Source organism: Oryx dammah, unplaced genomic scaffold, assembly GCF_014754425.2.
Source record: "Oryx dammah isolate SB20612 unplaced genomic scaffold, SCBI_Odam_1.1 HiC_scaffold_24, whole genome shotgun sequence".
Classification (NCBI taxonomy): Eukaryota; Metazoa; Chordata; class Mammalia; order Artiodactyla; family Bovidae; genus Oryx; species Oryx dammah.
In genome coordinates this window covers 35,755,854-35,771,595 of record NW_024070208.1, presented here as the reverse complement: position 1 = coordinate 35,771,595, position 15,742 = coordinate 35,755,854, and the positions used below count along the sequence as shown (strand labels likewise).

General features: G+C 42.8%; 1 protein-coding gene across 3 annotated transcripts in view; it reads left to right on the top strand.

Annotated features, from left to right (window-relative positions):
- Nucleotides 1-15,742, top strand: part of IFT88 (intraflagellar transport 88) — a 62,416-nt gene that overhangs the window by 28,928 nt on the left and 17,746 nt on the right. For all 3 annotated transcript variants that reach the window (XM_040266808.1, XM_040266810.1, XM_040266809.1), the window contains 6 exons: nucleotides 1,646-1,877; nucleotides 2,830-2,900; nucleotides 9,158-9,244; nucleotides 9,631-9,730; nucleotides 12,302-12,388; nucleotides 14,984-15,170. In XM_040266808.1, coding sequence (XP_040122742.1) covers nucleotides 1,646-1,877; nucleotides 2,830-2,900; nucleotides 9,158-9,244; nucleotides 9,631-9,730; nucleotides 12,302-12,388; nucleotides 14,984-15,170 — 764 coding nt within the window. The remainder of the gene's footprint in view (nucleotides 1-1,645; nucleotides 1,878-2,829; nucleotides 2,901-9,157; nucleotides 9,245-9,630; nucleotides 9,731-12,301; nucleotides 12,389-14,983; nucleotides 15,171-15,742) is intronic.

Here is a 15,742-nt window from a genome sequence, read left to right as displayed (position 1 = left end):
ATGAACACCCATGACTGATCTCCTTTAGGATGGACTGGTTGGATCTCCTTGCAGTCAAGGGACTCTCAAGAGTCTTCTCCAACACCACAGTTCAAAAGCATCAATTCTTCTGTGCTCAGCTTTCTTTATAGTCCAACTCTCACATCCATACATGACCACTGGAAAAACCATAGCCTTGACTAGATGGACCTTTGTTGACAAAGTAATGTTTCTGCTTTTTAATACGCTGTCTAGGTTGGTCATAACTTTCCTGCCAAGGAGTAAGCATCTTTTAATTTCTTGGCTGAAGTCACCATCTGCAGTGATTTTGGAGCCCAGAAAAATAAAGTCAGCCACTATTTCCACTGTTTCCCGATCTATTTGCCATGAAGTGATGGGACTGGATGCCATGATCTTAGTTTTCCAAATGTTGAGCTTTAAGCCAACTTTTTCACTCTCCTCTTTTGCTTTCATCAAGAGGCTCTTTAGTTCTTCTTCACTTTCTGCCATAAGGGTGGTGTCATCTGCATATCTGAGGTTATTGATATTTCTTAAGTTGCAGGAATAATTACTGAGAACAGGAATTCTCAGGAAAGGTCAGGAAAGGCTTAGTGAAGGAGGTACACTTGAGTTGGTTACTGAAGTGAAAACAGAGATTGCATTCCAGACAAAAGGACACTGAGAAAAGGCTGGGAAACACCATGGTCTGATGGTCAGAGAATTATGAATAAAGGGCTTTAGCTGAAATGGGATTATGTTAAGGAGTGGTTGGAAATAAGGTAGAATAGCTGTCATCAAATATAGACAATGATCAGTGCTGAGGAAGATGCAGAGAAATGAGAGTCCTTATGCACTGGGAATATAAAATAGCACAGACACTTTGGAAAATAATAAGATTGTTTTTTTAAAAAATTAAATGCAAATTTACTATACGACCAATTCCACTGTTAGGTATATAACCAAGAGAAACGAAAACATATATCATCACAAAGGATTGTACATGAGTGTTTGTAGCAGTATTATAATATCCAAAAAGTAGAAGCAGTCCAAGTATCTATCACGTAGTCAATGGATGGAAGGTGGTATAGCTGCAGGGTAGAATACTATTCAGCAATGAAAAAGGAATGACATCCTCTTACATGCTGTGATATGGAGGAACCTCAAAAATTATGCTAATTGAATGAAGGTACAGGGTATCACATGTTGTATGCTGCTGCTGCTGCTAAGTCGCTTCAGTCGTGTCCAACTCTGTGCGACCCCATAGACGGCAGCCCACCAGGCTCCACTGTCCCATGTTGAATAACTCCTTTCATATGCAATGTCTAGAAAGGCAAGTCCAGTCCAGAGAGACAGAAAGGAAATTAGCGTTTGCCTGAGGCTGGAGGCTAGACTGAGGAGTGATTGCAGGTAGGCACAGGTGTTCTTTCTAGGGAAATGGAAATGACTTAGAGTGTGATTGTGGTTTCACATCTATGTTAGTACAGCAATAGTTACTGAATCACATACTTAAAGCAAGTGAATTTTGTAATGTGTAAAATAAACCTCAGTAAATCTTTAACAAAACAAGAAGTAACATGGCAAAGAAAAGGAGGAAATTATTTGTGGAATAACTTGATTGCCAGCTGGGGAGTTCAAACTTTTAAAGGGAGTCCATTTTTTTTTTCAGGATTAAAATTATGCAGAACATTGGAGTCACATTTATTAAAACTGGGCAGTATTCGGACGCCATCTCTTCTTTTGAGCACATCATGGGTATGGCTCCAAATCTGAAGGCAGGCTTCAATCTGATTCTTAGTTACTTTGCCATTGGAGATCGAGAAAAAATGAAGAAGTCATTCCAAAAACTGATTGCTGTTCCACTAGAAATTGATGAAGATGATAAATACATTTCGCCAAGCGTGAGTATGAAGAAGACTCTTACATAGCCAGCTCCTAATTAGCTGTGCTTCTCTGTCTCCAGAAGTGATGAAGTTGGGATGGATGACTCTTCAGGTTTCTGCCAGTCCTGTATTAATGTGTTTTTTCATTTTCATGTTATTTAGATTAGGTTGACAACGGAACTATTGAAATAGGGCTGGAGATTATGGTTTAAACAGACTGCACAATTTTACTCAAAAAACAAAAGGGAGAATCTTATGAAAAATTATCATTCCTTAATGTTATCTTATGTGAAGTCAAATCATGTGAAATTGTCCGTGTTGATAGATCGTGATGGTATAGTAATGTTGATTTCATAAAAGGAACCTGGTAGATTTTCTTGATGGATTACAAGGGAATGGTAGTGTGGTGGTTGGCCCCACTTCTCAGTATTTATTCTCCTTGTCCTTTGTATTTAAAATAGCACTAATTACAATAGCCTGCTGTATAGGGTTGTGAGGATCGAATGAGGGAGTGCATGTTAAATGCTTAATCCTGGAACATAGTAAGTGCTGGGTAGATGTTAATTATCATATATAACTTTCATATTGAGAAAAAATAATGTATATTGTGAAAGAAATCATCCGTGTCTTCAATAGGAAGTAGAGGTCAATGTAGGGTCATACTAAGTCACTGATGTCATTAAAGCAATTACATATGACTTAGGATTTCACCCGTTTGTACTGACAACCATGGCTTCCATATTCTTGGTCCTATGCTTTCCAGCCTGACCTTGTGTCAGCTGCTAGAATCTGCATTAGTTCAGTGAAGAGTATGACAGGTCATCCGAAGAAAGAGAAAGTTCTGCTTTACATGAGGAAAACAGTTCAGAAAGACTCACTCACTCTCCACTGTGCACAGTGGCCTAGTGCTGAGGCTGATTAGCCACCCAGTTCTCAGTGTTTACTTCTGATTCCCTCACTTTTCCCCCAGGATGACCCACATACTAATTTAGTGATTGAAGCTATAAAAAATGATCATCTGAGACAAATGGAACGTGAAAGGTAATATTTTGGGCACTTAACGATTAAATGTGGTCTTAACTTCTCTAAGAGACTTGAATGTGCATTCTGATTATTGCTTTCAAAACTCGTTGTGTTCAGTATATTTCTAGAATAGTGCTGTGTCACCGTTTCTGTCTTTACTGAATTCTGTTTTCTCCTTCAAAATAATCTCAGTCCTCATGTTAATCCCAGTTATTTTTACTCAGTTTCTCTGTAGTTTGCTTTCCCTCTGCATCTGGTGCAATATTAGGACTTTGTTCATATTATCTTTGTTTGAACATATCTCTCTGTATTTTTATCCTGCCCAATTAAATTGTAGCTCCCAAAGACAAAGTTCTTTCTCTTTATATCTTTTCTTTCTTTCTCCAGGATGGTACCTAGTCTCTGTCAAGTATGGCTTGAACATTCTAGTATTGAGTATGCATCAGGCATCTTAGGAATTATATCGTATGAGAGAGGGCTCAGTTTTTTTAAATCGTGGTAAAATATACATAATGTAAAATTTATCTCAACCACGGTAGATAATACTTCTTTTCAAAGATAGTGTTAAGTATTGGAACATTCACATTGATTTGTGACTGGTGTTCAGAAGTCTTCGTCTTCCACACTGCAGCTCAGTACCCACTGCACAACTCCCCACCGCCAACTCCTGCCTACCCAGCAGTCTCTGGCAGCCACCACTCTGCTGTCTGTTATATGAAATCCACTGCTCTGGGGACCTCATCTGAGTGGAATCACAGTATTTGTTCATTTGTGACTGGCTTTTCATCTGTGTTTAGCATGTGACAGGATTTCCTTCATTTTTAAGGCTGAATAATATTCCATTGTATGTATACATGCATGCTAAGTCACTTTAGTAGTGTCCGACTCTATGTGACCCTCTTGACTGTAGCCCTCCAAGTTCCTCTGTCCGTGGGGATTCTCCAGGCAAGAATACTGGAGTGGGTTGCCATGGTCTTCTCCAGGGGATCTTCCTGACCCAGGGATCTAACCCATGTCCCTTAGGTGCCCTGCGTTGGCAGGCAGGTTTTTTTTTTTACCACTAGAGCCACCTGGGAAGCTCTGTGTATGGAGAGCCCTCAATCCTTAGGAGTTAGTTTAACAGTAAAAATTAAGCTTATCCTTTTGGGAAGATGGAGTAGATGTACTTTTCCATGTTTGTCCCACTAAGTACAAATAAAAACCCTGGGAATTGTATATAAAACAAAATGAGAAGAAATGTGGAGACAAGAGGGCAAATGAGCAAGGGCCCTAGTGACTTGAGGAGCAGCCTGGCAGTGATCCCCTCATGCTTCCAAGACTGGGAGCTGAAGAAATAGGGAGTCAGAAAGCCAGGGGCTGCATTTTTTAAAAAGCCTGCTTTCTTTAGCCAAAGGACAAGGTAAGGGTCAGAGCAGGCTGTGGGGAATGTGGGCGTCTCCCTTTATCTGCAAGTGATGAGGTGATATCTCTTTTCCGCCTGCTGGAGTGATGTCAAGAAAGACAGCTAAAACAGAAGATTTCAATAAAATTCAGTCTTTTTATTTTCTACCTATCAGTTTTTTTCCAAATAAAATACAAAAGCATTTGCCTCTTTAAAATACATCACTTCCCAAATCCTTAAAATCAAGGTGAAAGTAGTATTGAAGATCCTGAATGAACATTATTTTATTTTTAACTTTTTATTGAAACAGTTGATTTACTCTCTATGTATTAATATATATACACTCCCCATTCCCCTTTGTTTTCTATGCCTGTGAGTCTGTTTTGTAAATAAGTTTGTTTGTATCATTTTTTTAGATTCCACATATAAACAGCATATTTGACTTAGTATGATCATCTCTAGCTCCATTAGTGTTGCTGCACATGACGTTATTTCATTCTTTTTTATGGCTGAGTAATATTCCATCATCATATATATACCAAAAATGTCAAAATTTCTTTCTTTCTTTTTTTTTTTTTTGGCTGTGCTGCAGCTTGCAGGAGATCTCAGTTCCCTGACCCAGGAATTGAACCCAGACCATGGCAGTGAAAACCCAGAACCCTAACCACTAGGTTGCTAGGGAACTCCTCAAAATGTCCAAGTTTTGATCAGTAATCACTCACCAAACCAAGAACCAGGAAGATCTCAGTGAAAAAAAGATAATCCATAGATGCCAACACTGAAATAACAGAGATGTTAGAATATTTGATAAATTTTAAAGCAACCATGATAAAAATGCTTCAATGAGCAGTTATGAACATGCTTAAAATTAGAGCATACATCTGCACAGTCACTTAACAAATGTTCATAGCAGCCATCCAAGAAGGGAAGCAACCCAAATGTCCACAACATGAATAGATAAAAAATATCTGGTCCATCCATACAAGGAAATATTATTTAGCCATAAAATGAGTGAAATACTGACATATGCTACAGTAAACATGAATCTGACTCCATTTGTATGAAAGGTGAAGATTAGGCAGCTCTGTAGAGACATGTAGCAGTTCAGTTCTGGTATTTACCATAGCTTCTTCAGTGGTGGTTTTCACTCTTTCACTTCCCCAGATGGTACAGGTCCCAGAGCTTCAGCTGCAGAGTCCTGTGTCTGTCCCCTCCCTCCCCCTTCCACTTCATGCTTTTCTTCTTTCATCAGAGGCATCACAGACGAAGAACTGCTGATCCCACAGGTCATCATGGCCTTCTAATCCCGTTTCCCAGTCATGGTTTTCAACCTGATTTGTAAATAGATTGCTAACATAGCTGCCCATAGACAGTGTTTATGCTCGTTGTTATCGTTGTTGTTCAGTCGCTAGGTCGTGTCCGACTCTTTGTGACCCCATAAACTGCAGCACCAGGCTTCCCTGTCCTTCACCATCTCCCGGAGCTTGCTCAAACTTGCGTCCATTAAGTCAGTGATGCTATGCAACCATCTCATTCTCTGTCGCCCGCTTTTCCTCCTCTCAGTCTTTCCTAGCATCAGGGTCTTTTCCAGTCAGTCAGCTGTTTGCATCAGCTAGCCAAAGTATTAGAGCTTTAGCATCAGTCCTTCCATGAATATTCAGGGTTGATTTCCTTTAGGATTGACTGGTTTGATCTTCTTGCAGTCCAAGGGACTCTCAAGAGTCTTCTCCAACACCACAGTTCAAAAGCATCAGTTCTTGATGCACAGCCTTCTTTATGGTCCTACTCTCACATCCGTACACAATTACTGTAAAAACCATAGCTTTGACTAGATGGACTTTTGTCGGCAAAGTGATATCTCTGCTTTTTAATACACTGTCTATGCTTGTTATAGCTTTTCTTCCAAGGAGCAGTTCATTTCAGCTCAGTTGTGCCTGACTCTTTGCAACCCCATGGACTGCAGCACGCCAGGCCTCCCTGTCCATCACCAACTCCCGGAGCTTACTCAAACTCATGTCCATTGAGTCGGTGATGCCATCCAACCATCTCATCCTCTGTCAGCCGTTTCTCCTCCCACCTTCAATCTTTTTCAGCATCAGAGTCTTTTCCAATGAGTTAGTTCTTCCCATCAGTTGGCCAAAAGTATTGGAGTTTCAGCTTCAGCATCAGTCCTTCCAATGAATATTCAGAACTGATTTCCTTTAGGATGGACTGGTTGGATCTCCTTGCTCTCCAAGGGACTCTCAAGAGTCTTCTCCAACACCACAGCTCAAAAGCATCAACTCTTTGATGCTCAGCTTTCTTTATGGTCCAACTCTCACATCCATACATGACTACTGGAGAAACCATAGCCTTGACTAGATGGACCTTTGTTGATAAAGTAATGTCTCTGCTTTTTAATATGCTGTCTAGGTTAGTCATAGCTTTTTTTCCAAGGAACAAGTGTCTTTTAATTTCATGGCTGCAATCACCATCTGCAGTGATTTTGGAGACCAAAAAAATCAAGTCTGTCACTGTTTCCATCTATTTGCTATGAAATGATGGCACCAGATGCCATGATCTTAGTTTTCTGAATGTTGAGTTTTAAGCCAGCTTTTTCACTCTCCTCTTTGGCTTTCATCAGGAGGCTTTTTAGTTCTTCTTCACTTTCTGCCATAAGGGTGGTGTTATCTGCATATCTGAGATTGTTGATATTTCTCTTGGCAATCTTGATTCCAGCTTGTGCTTCATCTAGCTCAGCATTTCTCATGATGTACTCTGCATATAAGTTAAATAAGCATGGTGACAATATATAGCCCTGATGTACTCCTTTCCTGATTTGGAACCAGTCTGCTGTTCCATGTCCAGTTCTGTTGCTTCTTGACCTGCATACAGGATTCTCTGGAGGCAGGTAAGGAGGTCTGGTATTCCCATGTCTAAGAATTTTCCATGGTTTGTTGTGATCCATACAGTCAATGGCTTTAGCATAATCATTGAAGCAGAAGTAGATGTTTTTTTGGAATTCTCTTGCTTTTTCTGTGATCCACCAGATGTTGGTGATTTGATCTTGGGTTCACCTGCCTTTTCTAAACCCAGCTTGTACATCTGGAAGTTCTCAGTTCATGTACTGCTAAAGCCTAGTTTGAAGGATTTTGACCATAGTCTTACTGTCATGTGAGATGAGTGCAATTGTGCAGTAATTAGAACATTCTTTGGCATTGCCTGTCTTTGGATTTGGAATGAAAACTGACCTTTTCCAGTCCAGTGGCCACTGCTGAGTTTTCCAAATGTGCTGGCATATTGAGTGAACACTTTAACAGCATCATCTTTTAGAATTTAAAATTGCTCATCTGGAATTCTGTCATCTCTGCTACCTTTTTTCACAGTAATGCTTCCTAAGGCCCACTTGATTTCACACTCCAGGATGTTTGGCTCTAGGCAAGTGACCACACCATTGTGGTTATCCTGGTCATTAATACCTTTTTTGTGTAGTTCTTCTGTGTATTCTTGTCACCTCTTCTTAATCTCTTCTGCTTCTGTTAGGTCCTTGCCATTTCTGTCCTTTATTGGGCCCATTTTTGCATGAAATAGTCTGCTAGTATCTCCAGTTTTCTTGAAGAGATCTTTGGTCCTTCCCATTCTATTGTTTTCATCTATTTCTTTGATTCTTCACTTAAGAAGGCTTTCTTATTTCTCCTTGATAGTCTTTGGAGTGCTGCATTCACATGGGTATATCTTTTCCTTTCTTCTTTGCCTTTCCTTTCTCTTCTTTTGTCAGCTGTTTGTAAGGCCCCCCCAGACAACCACTTTGCCTTTTTGCATTTCTTTTTCTTGGGGATAGTTTTGGTTACCCCGTACTGTACAGTGTTATGAACCTCCATCCATAGTTCTTCAGGCAGTCTTCCTACCAAATTGAATCCCTTGAATCTGTTTGTCATCTCCACTGTATAATCATAAATGATTTGATTTAGGTCATAAACTAGAGGTTTTCCCTACTTTCTTCAATTTAAGTCTGAATTTTGCAGTAAGGAGCTGATGATCTGAGCCACAGTCAGCTCCTGGTCTTTTTTTGCTGACTGTATATAGCTTCTCCAACTTTGGCTGCAAATAATTTGACCATCTGGTGATGTCCATGTCTAGACTCGTCTCTTGTGTTGTTGGAAGAGCATGTTTGCTATGACCAGTGCCTTCTCTTGGCAAAACTCTGTTAGCCTTTGCCCTGCTTCCTTTTGTACTCCAAGGCCAACCTTGCCTGTTGCTCTAGGTGTCTCTTGACTTCCTACTTTTGCATTCCAGTCCCCTATGATGAAAAGGACATCTTTTTTTGGTGTTCATTCTAGAAGGTCTTGTAGGTCTTCATAGAACCATTCAACTTCGGCTTCTTCAGCATTACTGGTTGGGGCATAGACTTGGATTACTGTGATATTGAATGGTTTGCCTTGGAAATGAGCCGAGATGATTCTGTTGTTTTTGAGATTGCCCCCAAGTACTGCATTTTGGACTCTTATGTTGACTATGAGGGCTACGCCATTTCTTCTAAAGAATTCTTGCCCACAATAGTAGATATAATGGTCACTGATTAAATTCACCCATTCTCATCCACTTTAGTTCACTGATTCCTAAGATCTCAGTGTTCACTCTCCCCTCTCCTGCTTGACCATATCCAATTTACCTTGATTCATTGGTGTAACATTCCAGCTTCCTATGCAGTATTGTTCTTTACAGCATCAGACTTTACTTTCACTACCAGACACATCCACAGCTGATCAACATTTCCGCTTTTGCCCAGCTGCTTTATTCTTTCTAGAGCTGTTTCTCTGCTCTTCTCCAGTAGCATAAATTTATATTTTAAGGAGTAAATTGAAACTTTTTATACCGTATTTCTAAATAAAACTGTTTTGTGTTTTTGATGTAGAAAAGCCATGGCAGAAAAGTATATCATGACAGCTGCAAAACTCATTGCTCCTGTAATTGAAACATCCTTTGCTGTAGGTTATGACTGGTAAGAAAGAAATTCACTGTGATTGGATGGACATGGTGTTTTCTTTTATTGATTTAAAATTTTGTTATTAGAAAAATGAATAAATAATTGCAAATAGTGATTTCTGCTTATCAAGCAAATCATATTATATGGTAAATTAGCAAAGGACACTCTAAAAGTTATAATATTTTTTAAAATTACGTATCTATTTGTTTGGCTGCACCAGGTCTTAGTTGGGTACAGGGGGTCTTGAGCTGCGGCATATGAACTCTTAGTTGTAGCATGTAGGGTCTCGTTCCCTGACCGGGTGTCTAACCCATGCCCCCTGCATTGGGAGTGCATAGTCTTAACCACTGTACCACCTGGGAAGTCCCCTAAAATAACCTTTTTTATGCTTTTTTTTATAGGTGTGTTGAAGTTGTGAAAGCCTCTCAGTATGTAGAGCTGGCAAATGATCTGGAAATAAACAAAGCAATTACATACCTGAGACAAAAGGACTTTAATCAAGTAAGTTTTAAAAAAGTGTTTAGATGCACAGGGACTGCCCCACTCACCTCCCAGGCCCTGCTCGCTCTGATAGCCTAGTGTTTGGGTAAGTCTGAATACAGTCAGCCACGGGGAGGGGACCCTGGGTGGAGTGGGTGAGATGGAGTTCTGCATCCCCTGGTTGTCACCGTCCCTGCTGGGTCTGCTCGGCTTGTGTACTTGCTCTTATTTCATGAATAAAACCAGCAAAAAAAAGTGTTTAGATGGAATTTCATGGTCAAAGCGATATTATTATGAAACTCTTTTCTAGAATACTATTACCTGTGATTATTATGAAGTAGAGTAGTATTTTTATTTCTAAACATAATTTCCTTTAACAATGCTGTGTTTTTAATTTTGACCTGTTACTCCTGTTTCCTTCTTTTTTTGGCCATGCTAGGCAGCTTGCAGGGATTTTAGTTCCTGATCAGGAATGGAGCCATGCCTCCAACAGTGGAAGCACAGAGTCCTAATCAGTGGACCGCTAGGGAGGTCCCCGTGGTCATCTTTATCGCAGAGAAAGAACTCCACTAGAGCTGCACATGGACAGGGTGAAGGCCAGTGTTGGTAGATGGACACATTCAGGAAAGCTGAAGCCTGTAGCTTCAGACAGCATCAGCCAGGAAAAGAAACCAAAACAGAGATTTACCTGTTTTCCTAATGAGGGCAGGAGGAGAAAGGGGAAACAGAGAATGAGATGGTTGGATGACATCTCCAACTGAATGGACATGAGTTTGAGCAAACTGCAGGAGATAGTGAAAGACAGGAAAGCCTGGTGTGCTGCAGTTCATGGGGCCACAAAGAGTCAGACATGACTTAGCAACTGAATAGCCACAACAATTCTTCTTGGAGGGGATAAAAAACCCCAAACTAACACTGTTTATTTTCATTATTTATTTTTCTGTTTACAACTAAATTTTATTAAGTTAACTTTTATCAGTTTCATTTATAAATACATTTATATTATTTTACTTTTAAAAACAAATGTTGGAGACATTCATAAAACATGTAAAGAACATTTTGAAAACTGCCTACTTCAGAGCCAAAAATACCTGAGAATGTTCCCTTTATTAGAATTTAATTATGTAGTCTTTTCAGAATATTATAGTTTAGAATCTTAAAATATGAAATATGTTTTTATTCTGTCCATGTTTTTAAGTGGATATTGGAGGTTCTAAATACTTGTGTTATTTCTTCTAAGTCTGACATCCCATGTGTCCTGCTTGGTCGGGACATCTCAGACTTGCAGAGGGTTAAGAACATGCTTTAAAGTCTTCTTGCTGCAGAGTGTAGTCACATTTGGATCTGCAGCAGGTCACTTTGTAATGCTCCAGAATCGCTCCTATCCCACTTTTGAGGCTGATAAGCTGTGTCTCCTTTCCTGAGGCTGCAATCATGTCTGTCCCTCTCTTCACCTCCATCCACAGGGCCCTCATGTTTTAAGAATGTTTCTCAGCCTTTTCTTTCACTGTGCTTATTTAGGCTCAGTGTTTGTTGAATCTTGGCTTCAAATTCTGTTGCCTCAGTAGCTCTCCAGTGCCCTCAAAAGTATTTTTAGTGAGTTATCTGACTTTTCTAATTGTTCTCTGAGAGAAGATGGTCTTCTTTAGGTAAACACTGACTACATCACAGGCTCACAGAACCACTGTTATTGCTCCCTCAGCCAAATCTAATCGTCTGTGGACCCACCAGTTGTGTTCGTAACTTCACTATTTCTTGTTGTTGTTCAGTTGTGTCCAACTCTTTGCTACCCGATGGACTGCAGCATGCCAGGCTTCCCTGTCCTTCACTATCTCTTGGAGCTTGCTGAAACTCAGGTCCACTGAGTCAGTGATGCCATCCAACCATCTCATCCTTTGTCTCCCCCTTCTCCTCCTGCCTTCAATCTTTCCCAGCATCAGTGTCTTTTCCAATGAGTCAGCTCTTCGCATCAGGTGGCCAGAGTATTGGAGCTTCAGCATCAGTCCTTCCAGTGAATATTCAGGGTTGATTTCCTTTAGGATTGACTGGTTTGATCTCCTTGCAGTCCAAGGGACTCTCAAGAGTCTTCTCCAACACCAGAGTTTGAAAGCATCAGTTCTTTGGTGCTCAGCCTCTTTATGGTCCAACTCTCATATCCATACATAACTACAGGAAAGACTATAGCTTTGACTATATGGACTTTTGTTGGCAAACTAGTGTCCCTGCATTTTAATACACTGTCTAGATATGTCATAGCTTTTCTTCCAAGGAGCTTTTAATTTCATGGCTGCAGTCACTGTCTGCAGTGATTTTGGAGCCCAAGAAAATAAAGTCTGTCACTGATTCCATTGTTTCTCCATCTGTTTGCCTTGAAGTGATGGGACCTTTGTGAAATTTTAACTGTTTCTAGTTTGTCCTTTCTCACAAGTCCTGATAATCACTGATTTCCTGACCTGTCACCTGTTCTCCTTAACACACTAGCCACCCCTGGCCTTTCCAGGTCCTCTGTCCAGGTACACTAATCTTGTCCCCTACTTCAGTCTAAGTGCTGTCATGTTTCAGGGTAACAACTTGCAGATTTTTCATTTCTAGGCTGTGGAGACCTTAAAAATGTTTGAAAAAAAGGACAGTAGAGTGAAGAGTGCAGCTGCGACCAATCTGTCTTTCCTGTATTACTTGGTGAGTTCTGCTTTTCACAAGCACGTATTGGAGCCATGTATTTTTGTGCTGGTGCCAAGGCGAAGTTCTGGAGGAGCTGGGGGAGCATGACACCAGGGTGAGGTCGGGGGGTGCTGGACTGGCTTTGTGGACAGAAGGGTAAGGGCTGTCCTGGAATGAGGACCTTGGAACTGATCCCAGCTGGGACGTCAGGATAAGAGATGGACTTGGCTGGTTGTCTCTTGGAGGTTTAAGCTTTGATAATAGATGCCGTGAATAGGAGGACCATCTCCCCTGGGTTCATATTTGCAGCCCTCACACCCCATGTGATGGTATTTGGAGCTGGGGGCTTAGGTTTAGCCAAGGCTGTGAGGAGATTTGTGCCTTTGTTAGAAGAGGAGGAGCCCAGAGTCCTGCCCTCTGAGGACACAGCAAGTGGACACCTGCAGGTCTGGATATGGCCCTTGTTAGACACCAGGCCTGCTGGCCCCTCGGTCCTTGCCCTCCAGCCTCCAGAACTGTGAGAGTGACTGTTGTTGAAGGCCCAGTTCTGGTATGAAGACAGCAGCTGTGTGTCCAGGGAGCAAGTGGGGCACAGAGTGCAGGGTGGGGATTGAGGAGGCCAGAGTGCCAGTCAGATGGAGACAGGAGAGGAGAAGCTCATAGCCTGATGACTCTGATGGGTGGGAGGCACGAAGGGAAGCAGGAATCTTGAGAGCAGAGAGCTGGTGCAGGAGAACAGAGATCCCAGGCTGGAGGTAGGGGTCCTATAGTGGCAGGGAGGGGAGAGGAAGGGCTTGGCCTTCATGCCATCACTTGACGCCTCAGCTGACCCTGAGGACCTTCCCTGCTGGGGTAGGTCTGGACCTTTGTACCTGCAGCTGCTCCCAGGAGGGGCCCCTACCTGCCCCAGGGTCATGAGCGGGCTGACAGCAAGGCCAGAACCTGGCGTTCCCAGCTGTTCCTGGACAGGTCTCTGCTGCAGCCAGCCTGTTAGATTTAGAAAATCTTCAGTGGACTTTGTGAAGAAGGTTTACTTCCTGACCAGATTTTATCAGGTTGGATGAGTATGCAGGAAGAGACCAAGAAAAACTTACAAGGAGGAGGAGAACTGAGTGGTCAGCCAAGCAGAGCCACTGCAGCCTCTGACCAGTGACTCGCTGCTCCTGGTTCTGTGGGAGTGTTTAAGGTAGAGTGACCAGTCTGGAGTGTCACGTGGGTGACATAGTCCAAGGTGTGCAGCTCGTGTCCAGTGTGTGGTCTGTTGCTCTGTAATAAGACTTAGTACTTGAAGTCACCAAGGCCCCCTCACATCCTGCCTGAAGGGCCTGGATTTACCTGGCGCCCCATCACCTGAGGCTGGGAGGCGCTCCTTCCATCTCACAAAACTGCTTGCTCATCTGCCAGGGTCCCTGAGAGCAGAGGCCCCTGTGCGCATGGAGTTTGTTGTCCTGTTGGGAAAAGTGTGGGGGGGTGGCGGGAGTGGGTACGCTGGGTGGGGGGTGGGGAGAGCGTGGTTGTCCTCGAGGCAGCTCTTGAGTCTTGCTCTCTCCGCTCTGCGCCCACCCCCGGGACCCTGAGGTCATCCAGCCACAGCATCAGGCTCAAAGCCATTTCTAGCCTCCACTCGTGGCTCATCGTCCCTCTGCAGCAACCCCTCACTGCTTTTCCTGCAACCTAATCCAGTAGACAGTGTTGCATGTTTCAGTGTTTATGGCAGCAGCACCCGGCTGATAGGTACTGATTCATAAATCACAGTGCAGAGTCCCCACAGATTCTCATATGTGCGTGCTCAGAGCAGTGTCACTCACGACAACCATAAGTGGCTGGAAACACCCCAGTGCCCGTCAGCTTGGTGGAGAGGTCCCTGGGACATGGCTGCCCCCTCTGTGGCCCACTGCCCAGCCTGGCACAGATCCGGGCCATGGCCATCAGCAGGAGGAAGAACTGGACTTTGTGGCAGGGAGCAAGTGAGGACAGCCTGGGGCCCAGGGGCGTCTCCACACCAGCCCTGAAGCTGGAGACCAGGAAGGACCTTCACCAGGGTGAGGGAGGGTGGTGCTGCCTCACATCCTGGAGCCCCACAGCCGCTGGACAAGAACCACAGGGGAGGGGAGGTGGGAAGCTGGGTCCCTCCCTTAGCCAAGATGATGAGGCACCAGCAGTTATGTGAGAGGCCTGCACAGGGCAGGTGAAGGACGGCCGTGTCCTCATCAGGCAGTGACAGAGTGACACTGGGGATGCAGCGGAGGCCATAGACTGTGGTGATGCAGGGATCCATGGGCCATGCAGCCAGGGTGGTGGTGGGGGCAGTGGTGCCTTGGTAGCTGTGTAGGTGTTGTAGGCGTGGGGAGCTCATGTGGTGACAGGAGATTGAGCCACTGACTTCTGAGTGGTGGGGTGTTCAGACCATAACTGTGGAGAAGTCATTCATAAGAAACTTCTTGATGATTAAAACTCTTCTGTAGGATGAGTCTGGCAAGACCAGGATATGTAAAATGTGTATTTCTCCTATCTGTAATTTCAGAAAGTCCATTTATCATGTCTGTAATCTCAGAAGAGTCAGAGAAGGTGTGAAGAGCTTCAGGTAATTTGTGCGTTTGATACTTTATTTAGGAAAATGAATTTGCACAAGCCAGTAGCTATGCAGATTTAGCTGTGAACTCTGACAGATATAATCCGTCGGCTCTTACTAATAAAGGGAATACAGTCTTTGCAAATGGAGACTATGAGAAGGCAGCCGAGTTCTATAAAGAGGCTCTAAGAAACGACTGTTCTTGCACTGAAGCGCTTTATAACATTGGTGAGTAAAATGGGAAAGTTGCCCTTTTTTTTCCACCCTCCTGGGTTGGGGCTGGGTGAGAGGAGCCGGCAGGGAGGAATGAGCAGTTTTCATGTGAAGGAAGGGGTAGGTAGAAGAAGGGCAAGTGTAGAGCCCTTGGTGCAGGAGGTCGCTCACCAGGCACCTGTCTGTTTTAGCTTCTTCATGCATTTAAATGTGTCTCCTAGTCCATTGCTTGAAGGAGCTTTATTAGTTCTTTCGCGAAAGGGAATTTTTCTGTGTTTTATGTAGTCATACTTGGCTTTTGAAAACTTGTAGCTTATTTGTTTATTGCTTTATGAAGCCCTTCCTCACCTCAAGATTACAAAATCATTTTCTTCTGTTTTCTTTTCATACTTATATAGCTTTTTTTCTGTTTTTTGAATAAATTATGAATTTATTCAAAAAAAAGGAAAAAATTCGAGAGGACTCTGGGTTTCTTATCATACGTGGTCACTTGTCCTGCCACCTTTACGACTTGTTCCTTAGCTGTCCAAAACCTCAAATGCCCACTGACTGAATTCTGTAACCCAGCTCGTTTCTGAACTGTTTGT